Below are 9626 nucleotides of genomic sequence, written 5' to 3'. Positions count from 1 at the left end.
CTCTCTCACTTTCTCTCTCACTTTCTCTCTCACTTTCTCTTTCTCTCCCTCTCTTCTGTCCCTTTCCCTTCCTCTCACTCTCCTTCTCTCTTGCCCTCGCTCACCTTGATTTCACCCTGTCTCTTTTCTCCCTCTCCCTCTCTCTCATGTTGCTAGTCTAACCGTCTATTCATCAACATCAAAAATCTCAGTCTTTCTCTCTGCTCGCGTCGGTGGCCCTCTAACTCTGTAACTCTGTTTCCCCCCCCCCCTACATAATATTCTAACCATAGCCACGCCCCCTGCCCTCATGGCTCCACCCATCAACCCCCCTCCCCTTCCTCCACTGAGAAGTGCAGGTGGGTTTTTTTCCACTATGCAGAGAGGAAGAGAGACAGAGAGACAGAGAGAGAGAGAGAGAGAGAGAGAGAGAGAGAGAGAGAGAGAGAGAGAGAGAGAGAGAGAGAGAGGGGTCGCTCTACCCTGTAAACTTCCACTACTGGGAACAGCCCTCTCTCCCACACAATGGCTCCGACCCTGATCCACACAATGCTGGCTGTTATCAGCCCAGGGAAGGGTGTGGAGAGGTGTGTGTGTGTGTGTGTGTGTGTGACTCTTTGTCTGTGTGTGTCAGAGAGTGAGTGAGTGAGTGGGACACACACACACACACACACACATTGTGATCCAATGTTGTGACCAATCTTTTTGTCCTGCTGTCTGTCTTTCTGTCTGTCATTCTTATTGCACGTGTGTGTGTGTGCGTGTGTGTGTATGTGTTTGTGTATGTGTATGTGTGTGTGTGTTTGTGTATGTGTGTGTGTGTGTGTGTGTGTGTGTGTGTGTGTGTGTGTGTGTGAGAGTGAGTGTGTGTGTGTGTGTGTGTGTGTACGTGTATGTGTGTGTGTGTGTGTGTGTGTGTGTGTGTGCATCCGTCATCCCCCAAGCTTTGCTGTATCATCCCCACCCCCCGGTGCGGTGTGACTCTATGGGGACAGCGCCCCCTAGAGGCATTTAAGAGAAGAGTCACTTCACCAATAAATACAACGATATGTCAATTCCTCAATGTGGGGGATGTATATGCCTGTGTGTTTGTGTGTGTGTGTGTGTGTGTGTGTGTGTGTGTGTGTGTGTGTGTGTGTGTGTGTGTGTGTGTGTGTGTGTGTGTGTGTGTGTGTGTGTGTGTGTTTGTGTGGGTGCGTGTGTGAGGGGTGCGGGGGATGTATATGCCTGTGTGTGTGCGTGTGCGTATGTGTGCGTATGTGTGTGTGTGTTATCATCCTTAAGTGAGTGTCTTTATCGGAAACAAAACACTCACTGACATTTTTGTTCTACTACATCACTCAAGGGCAGAGACTCATTTAGCCCACCGCCATAAAGGGTGTGTGTGTGTGTGTGTGTGTGTGTGTGTGTGTGTGTGTGTGTGTGTGTGTTTGTGTGTGTGTGTGTGGTGACTCAGACCACTGGACGCCGTGGGACGTCACTGGAATGCGGTGGTCTAGATAACCTCTGACCTCTCTCTGTAAAAAGGCTGGCCCACAGGAACCCAGAGGAAATAAGGTGTAGGCACCGCCCTCTTCTGGGCCTTACAACGTATGGGTGGAGGTTATAAAGAGGATGTTGCCGTAGACCCGCCCTCTTCTGCTCCTTACACCGTATTGATGGAGGAAGCGAAAAGGAAGTAGCTGTAGACCCGCCCTCTTCTGGGCCTTACAACGTAGAGGGGGAGGAAATAAAGAGGAAGTTGCGGTAGACCCCCCCCCTTCTGGGCCTTACAACGTATAGGGGGGAGGAAATGAGGAGGAAGTACCTCCTCTTTTGAGGGAGGTGGTTGTGGTTATTGTGGTGGTGATGATGGTTTTGGTGGTGGTGGTAGTGAGGGGGTGATGGTGGAGGTGGTGATGGGGGTACGAATAAGGGGACGTGGTTCAGTTTCCAGAAGCTTTATCGACAGGTCGTGTTGCCATCACTAGCAGGGGGTTGAGTGGGGGGGGGGGGGGGCTTATTAAACACCAGGGGTCACCCATTGTCTTTTAGCATATTTAAACTCATGGCCAGTGCCTCGGACAGACGGGGGGCAGACGGTGCAGCAGAGACGTCGGACGGCCACTAGGGGGTGCTAAACCCTCTGCCCTATGCACCAACAAATAATGAATAAGTAAAGTAACATTTTTCCAAAATACTTCCTCCATCTCTTGTTTTTATGACGAAACCATTACAATTGCCTGCTTATTTGGGTAATTATATGTCCTGTTATGTAATTTCATGCAACGTCATCGAAGCAAATGATTCATATTTGTAAATCAACTCAACCACGACTAACTAGTGAGATGACGAGATGATGTGTTTGATCACGACCCTATAGGAAGTTGTTTCAACACAGGGATGTGTGTTTGGATGTAGCTGTGCATACATATTTTATGCGTGCGCATACATGTTTTATGTACAGTATGTTTGTGTGTGTGTGTGTCAGTGTATGCCTTTGTGTAAGCCTGATTGTGTTTGCGCCAATGTGTGTGCGCGTTTGTATGTCTTTGACATCAGCATCATCAACAGCCTGGGTGTTTGCGTCCGTGTTTGCCTTCTTTGTTCTTTGTTTGCGTTTGATAAATGACGACACCAAGTGAACAGTGTGTGCTTTACAACAGAGCCAGGAAAAAAAAGAGAGAGAGAGAGAGAGAGAGAGAGAGAGAGAGAGAGAGAGAGAGAGAGAGAGAGAGAGAGAGAGAGAGAGAGAGAGAGAGAAAGAAAAAGAGAAAATGAAAGAAAGAAAGACCCCAAAACAGTATTTTCTCCACCTACTCCATCAGCGAGTCCAACACATCAACCAGCGAGACCTCCGGACGTAAAACCAGAACAAACCGGATCAAACCTCAGCCCCCGACTCCACCGTCCACTCAAACCAATTCAGATGCAATCGCAGATCTCCTCCTCCCTCTCCTCTTCAGCCAGAGGGAGGGGGCGGGTCTGAGCCCTGATTGGTCGGCAGGGGTACTCACGGGGAAGAGCACGATGGGCACGGTGAGCGTGACGGCGGTGAGCACGGCCACTCGGACGAGGAGCAGTAGGGTGTCCGAGGTGTACACCCTGGTGAAGGTGTGGAGCAGCTCCGCCTCTACGTTCTCTGAGGGAGGGGGAGGGAGGAGGGAGGGGGGAGAGGGGGGGGGGGAGGGGAGGGGGAGGGAGGCAGAGATGGTGAGAGGGGAGGGGGAGGGAGAGGGAGGGAGAGAGAGGGGGAGAAAGGAGGGAGAGGGGGGGAGGGAGAGGATGGAGGGAGGGAGATGGATGGAGAGGGGGAGAGGGAGGGGGAGGAGAAGGGAGATTGGGGGGAGAGGAGGAGGAGGGAGTGTCGGAAGGAGAGGGGGAGAGGGAGGGAGGGGGTGAGAAGGAGGGAGGGAGAGAGGGAGGGAGGGGGAGAGAAGGAGGGAGGGAGGAGAGGGGGAGAAGATGGAGGGAGGGAGGAGAGAGAGTGAGGGGGAGGGAGAGGAAGGGGAGGGAGGAGAGAGAGGGAGGGAGAGGGAGGGGGAGGGAGAGGGAGGGAGGGCGGGAGAGGGGGTAGGGAGGGTGAGGGAGATGGAGGGATGTAGGGGGGGAGGGGGGAGGTGAGGGAGGAAACGGGGGTGAGGGAGGAAGGGTGAAGGACAGGGAGAGAAGGAGGCAAGGAGGGGAGGCGACGGTGAGGGAAGGAGGGAGGTGGAGGGGGAGAGAGGAAGAAAGATAGAGCAATGTCAAACAAATGTAAACTCCCAAACCATTTGAAATGTCCCCTCTCCTGAAGTAGTCTGGGGGGGGTTCACTTGCTAAGCCCTCTTGCCGCACGGTTTGAAGCTCAGCGCTACAAGAGGCTCCTCTAAGACTGACGGGTTAAGGAAGGGTAGAATGATTACAGTGTCAAGGAACGCTGTTTGTTGGCGCTACACTACGTGGCATGTGATAATGAGTGCCTAAGTACTCCTGGGATTATCGATTCATGTGCGACAGGGAGGTAGCTAATGTGTACCAACAATCAGAAGCCAAACCGTCTGTTTATTTATGTTATGACGTTGCTTATTTAATGTGTGTGTGTGTGTGTGTGTGCGCCAATGTGTGTGTGTGTGTATACGTATTTGTGTGTGTGCGTAGACGTGAACGTCTGTGTGTGTGCATGTTTTTGTGTGTTGGTGTGTGAACGTGTGTGTGTGTGTGAACGAACATGTGTGTGTATGTATGCGTGTGGGTGTGTATTTGTGTGCATGTATGTGTGTGTGTGTGAGTGTACACGTGTTTTGATGTGTGTGTGTATGTGAAAATGTGTGTGTGTGTATGTGAACATGTGTGTGTGTGCATACCTGTGTGTGCACGTGGACATGTGTGTATGTCTGTGTGCACATGAACGTGTGTGTATGTATGTATGCACGCCTGCGTGTGTGTACGCGAACGTGTGTGTGTGTGCGCGCGTGTGTGTGTAAGTGCGTGTCCTCCTACCGTAGAAGGTCAGGTACCCGAACAGCGCGGACAGGAAGTACATGACCAGCATGGCGGCGATGGACATGTTGGAGACCATCTGCATCTGCTTCCTGCTGCGGCTGCAGAGCACATCACAACGTTCACATCAGGGGACGCCAGGGGTACGAGGCACACTGGGGCTCCGTGAGATACCATCAGTCCATAGGGTCATGGCCCGATTCAATATCGATTCCAGATTCAAACGTTTCTGGGTTCAAAATGTTTCTGAAGTCTTCACCGATTCTGGATTCATGACCGATTCTGGACTCATGATCGATTCTGGACTCATGATCGATTCTGGATTCATGATCGATTCTGGATTAAAGTTTGATTCTGGATTTTTGATCGATTCTGGATTCAAAACGTGTGTGGATTCATGATCTGATCTGGATCCATGATCGATTCTGGATTCGGGATCGATTCTGGATTCCTGATCGATTCTGGACTCATGATCGATTCTGGATTCGTGATCGAATCTGGATTAAAGTTAGATTCTGGATTTTTGATCGATTCTGGAGTTATGATCAATTCTGGATTCAAAAAAATTCTGGATTCATGACCGATTCTCGGTTTAGTATTTAGGGGTGCTAAGGTAAGGATCTACTCGATGATGGCATGAACGCAGAGTGAAGTGGTATCATCATTTTTTGGGAGTCGGGAATCAATTCACCATGGGTGGGGAAGGGGGGGGGGGGAGGGGGTACTCACTTTTTGAGCTCGCTGTAGATGGGCAGCACCTCTGGGTGACACACGAAGGCAAAAGCCAGGATGGGCACGGTGTACGCGGTCTGAAACACAAAGCATGATGGGAGAGTCAGACACCATCACACACACTCACCCACACAAACACACGGCCATATACACACACACAAGCACACACACAAACACACACACGGGGTAGCACGGTAATATTTTTTATTTGTCCGTCTTCGGCCCCTTCAGGGCGTTTTGCTCGGTAACCAACGCGGCTAATATAGTTAAAAAACCCTTTGGTGCGGTTTAGCACCGCTGCCTTAAGCATTAGCGTGTCCTCCATCTTGTTTACTGGCGGCAGACTAGTCCTCCAGGTTCTGAGTGCTGGTTTGTGAGAGGTCGTCAGCCATTTTAGCTGCGGTGTGGAGGAGCTGCTGAGTCACCAGGCCACGCCCCGGTGGAACCTAAACACGTGTTTGCTTAGCATGAAGGGGGAGGGAGCGGTTTCGACCAATCAGGACGCGGGAAGCTCCCGATTGGCCCAAGCCCCAAAAGAACCCTGAGAAGTTTGTGTTCTCGACAGAACTCCGCCCTTACTTCACTTCAATCCACCATCGAGTTTACTCATATAACCCTCCATCACATCTACAGTCTCAAATACAATACTTACTACTCAATTATTGTACATATTGTACAGTCAAGCTTTACACAGTAACTGTTGTGCGTTCCCGTGTAGCACCATCACTGCGACTCTCAGACTCTGAGCACTGACGTTATGGACAGCTCCTCAAACTTCTCGAGGCTTCTCTCTGTAACCACGTGGTGCCCGGTCTCCCCTGGCGACGGTTGTTTGCTCTGCGAAACACTAGCCTGTGTAGATACAGACACACGTGTTCACACGCAGGGTACCAGGCCCCACCCTGGGAGCCACACCTTCTGCAAACACACGCATACATGTGTGTTCTGGGTACTGCCTCTCACATCTCTCTTTGAGATTCCCTTCTCATTCCAGCCGGTATCTACACGTGGCGTTGTATAGCTGTGCATTGTGTAGACATCGTTGTGTTTATGATAATGTTCTGTTACAGTCTTGCAGTCTGCTAGGCTGCATCTTGTTCAGGGAAGGTCACAGGTTGAGCACACACACACACACACACACACACACACACACACACACACACACACACACACACACACACACACACACACACACACACACACACACACCTGTGCAGGTTTGCACGCACGCACGCACGCACGCACGCACGCACGCACGCACGCACACACACACACACACACACACACACAGAAACCTGTGCAGTTTACACAAACACACACACACACACACACACCTGTGCAGGTTTGCACGCATGCACGCACACACACACACACACACACACACAGAAACCTGTGCAGTTTACAGAAACACACACACACACACACACACACACACACACACACACACACACACACACACACACACACACACACACACACACACACACTAACACCCACCTGGGAGTTGAACACAAAGTACTTGGGCGTGCACATCTCCTCCACGTCCTCCGGGGAGGGCGGGGCGTGCAGGGGGGCCCCGCGGGCCGGGGAGAAGCCCAGGCCGGGGGCCGAGGCGTTGTGCAGGGCCAGGGGCCCGGAGGCGTTGGAGCTGAGGTTGGAGGGGGTGTCGTAGAAGAAGGGCAGCGGGCACGGCAGCTGGGTCTTCTTGTAGATCAGCTGAGGGGGGGTGGGGAGACACCAGAGATGAGACAGGAGATATGAGACGCCAGATGTGAGATATTAGATATGAGATGTGAGACAGGAGATACCAGGTATGAGATACAGGAGATAGGAGAAGTGAGAGAGGAGACACGAAATATGAGAGACAGGAGATACCAGATAGGAGACAGGAGATACCAGATAGGAGACAGGAGATACCAGATAGGAGACAGGAGATACCAGATAGGAGACAGGAGATACCAGATAGGAGACTGGAGATACCAGATAGGAGACAGGAGATACCAGATAGGAGACAGGAGATACCAGATAGGAGACAGGAGATACCAGATAGGAGACAGGAGATAACAGATAGGAGACAGGAGATACCAGATAGGAGACAGGAGATACCAGATAGGAGACGTGAGATATGAGATAGGAGACAGGAGATACCAGATAGGAGACAGGAGATACCAGATAGGAGACAGGAGATACCAGATAGGAGACTGGAGATACCAGATAGGAGACTGGAGATACCAGATAGGAGACAGGAGATACCAGATAGGAGACAGGAGATACCAGATAGGAGACAGGAGATACCAGATAGGAGACAGGAGAAACCAGATAGGAGACGTGAGATACGAGATAGGAGACAGGAGATACCAGATAGGAGACAGGAGATACCAGTAAGGAGACGTGAGATATGAGATAGGAGACAGGAGATACCAGATCTGAGACGTGAGATGCCAGGTATGAGAAAGGAGATACCAGACAGGAGACGTGAGATATGAGATACAAGATGTGAGATATTGGATATTGGACAGGAGATATAAGAAATTAGATTATGGATATGAGATAATAGATATGTGAGAGATATTAGGGGGGTGAGGAAGTGTTTGAAGTGCAGAGGATTAAATAAAATGAGTCTCTTAATCATAATACATTTTCGACAATGTGTCATGAATCAATTTATATAAAATATGTAATAAGATTGAGATTAACTTATTTGCCCATTTGACATAAAAATACGTCATTTGAACCCCTGTTTAAAACAAACGACATTTCTAGCATTACAAATGTGTCATTTGGAACGAACACAAGGCTCCACTCTCCCCCTGTGTCACTGAGTCAGGACTCAATAAACACGTCTTAAAGTTCCCCAAAACCGTTCCTAAAAAGGTGTTTGTGGCTCTCCTAGTGAGAGGCCGGTTCGTGACCGGATAATGTGCAAGGCTATTTTTTAACCTGTGATTATGCTTATTACGCAAATTACGAGCACCAGCCAGGCCTTCCACTACAGCTCTCTGCGTGTTCCTGTCCTTTCTGACGTCATACGAGCGGCACAAAGGCTTAGCACTAGCAGGGCTATTGCTACCTTCCTAAACGTACTGCCCTGTTATTATTCATTTAGCCTGGCGTTTGGCTAGCTTACTTCTCTTGTGTTTTTCCTTCCTCTTTATTGTCACATGCTGCGTGTTGTCGAAAAAGGCGCTCCTCATTATGGGTTATTATGGTTGCCATTATGATGATGGCTATCATTAAGTATGACCACGACGGTCCTGGTACTCACACAGTGAGCTACTGTCTGGCTCACTTTAGCTCTACACAGCAGAGCTACCGTACGCTACACAGTAGCTCACTGTAACTCACTGTAGCTCTACTGTGTAGCGCTATCGTACGCTACACAGTAGCCCACTGTAGCTCTACTGTGTAGCGCTATCGTAAGCTACACAGTAGCTGACGATACAGAGTGTAGCGCTATTGTAAGCTACACAGTAGCTCTTCCCAGTAGAGCTACAGATGGCTACTGTGTATCTTATGGTAGCGCTACTGTGTATCTTAGGCTAGCGCTACCGTGTAGCAGCTTATGGTAGCGCTACCATGAAGGGTATACAGTGAGTTTATGTGTAGCTCGTTGTAACTCTTCACAAATCATTTTCCGTGTTCTTATTGGAACATTTAATCGGTTTTTCCTTCTTGCGTGAGGAATTTTGTTTTACCAATGTAACCATAGTCTTCAGGTTAATTTAAACAACAACTAATACAAATACAGTTCCAGGAATAAGAACAGGAAATAAAATACTGGTAAAATAAATAAGTAGATTAGTAGAATAGAGTATCGCTGACAGTTGGCCACTTACCACGCACACGAAGAACACCATGCAGGACAGAGAGAAGCCACTGGTGTAACCAAGGTAACCTGAGGGAGTAGATGACATCATCAGTACCAGTCTGCATGGGGGGGGGCTCAGACAGGGGGGGGGGGGTGCATGTTGGTTTCAACACGCCTGGATAGCTATTTATAGCGCACTACTTGATGGAGAGGTGTGAGGACATGACAGGACCCATCATCTGTCATGTCCTCACCATCATCTGGTAAACACATTAGAGTTCAACAGATTCTGCGGACAGGCCTGAAACACACTGCTGTGTCACGGCTCTGCTGATTGGCCGGGGGTTTGAGCCATGACATCTGATTGATGGATGTAACCAGAGGATTTATTTAGCTATTTGGTGTAGCGTCTGCGTCTGGCCACCCTGCTGTTCCGACAGATTACCCGACAGTAACCTCAATCACACCGTATCTCAGATGGGGTAGGTTTGAATGAATGAATGAATTCATGATTTGACAGGGATATGGCTCAGGAGGTAGAGCGGGTTGGCTGGTAAAGAGAAGGTTGCTAGTTTGATCCCCTAGCTCCTCCTAGCTAGAGTGTCGAGGTGTCCCTGAGCAAGACACCTCACCCTGACTGCTCCTG

General features: G+C 49.8%; 1 protein-coding gene across 2 annotated transcripts in view; it reads right to left on the bottom strand.

Moving 5' to 3' along the window:
• Positions 1–1205: 1205 nt before the first annotated feature.
• Positions 1206–9626, bottom strand: part of LOC115542254 (sodium-coupled neutral amino acid transporter 4) — a 30410-nt gene continuing 21989 nt past the window's right edge. For both annotated transcript variants that reach the window (XM_030354440.1, XM_030354439.1), the window contains exons 9-13: positions 9009–9067; positions 6670–6888; positions 5170–5249; positions 4441–4541; positions 1206–3100 (exon numbers count right to left, since the gene is read on the bottom strand). In XM_030354440.1, the coding sequence (XP_030210300.1) occupies positions 2874–3100; positions 4441–4541; positions 5170–5249; positions 6670–6888; positions 9009–9067 (686 nt within the window). In that variant the 3' untranslated portion in view covers positions 1206–2873. The remainder of the gene's footprint in view (positions 3101–4440; positions 4542–5169; positions 5250–6669; positions 6889–9008; positions 9068–9626) is intronic.

This window comes from Gadus morhua, chromosome 4 (genome assembly GCF_902167405.1).
Source record: "Gadus morhua chromosome 4, gadMor3.0, whole genome shotgun sequence".
In the NCBI taxonomy this organism is placed as follows: domain Eukaryota; kingdom Metazoa; phylum Chordata; class Actinopteri; order Gadiformes; family Gadidae; genus Gadus; species Gadus morhua.
This window is presented reverse-complemented; position numbering and strand designations above follow the sequence as displayed.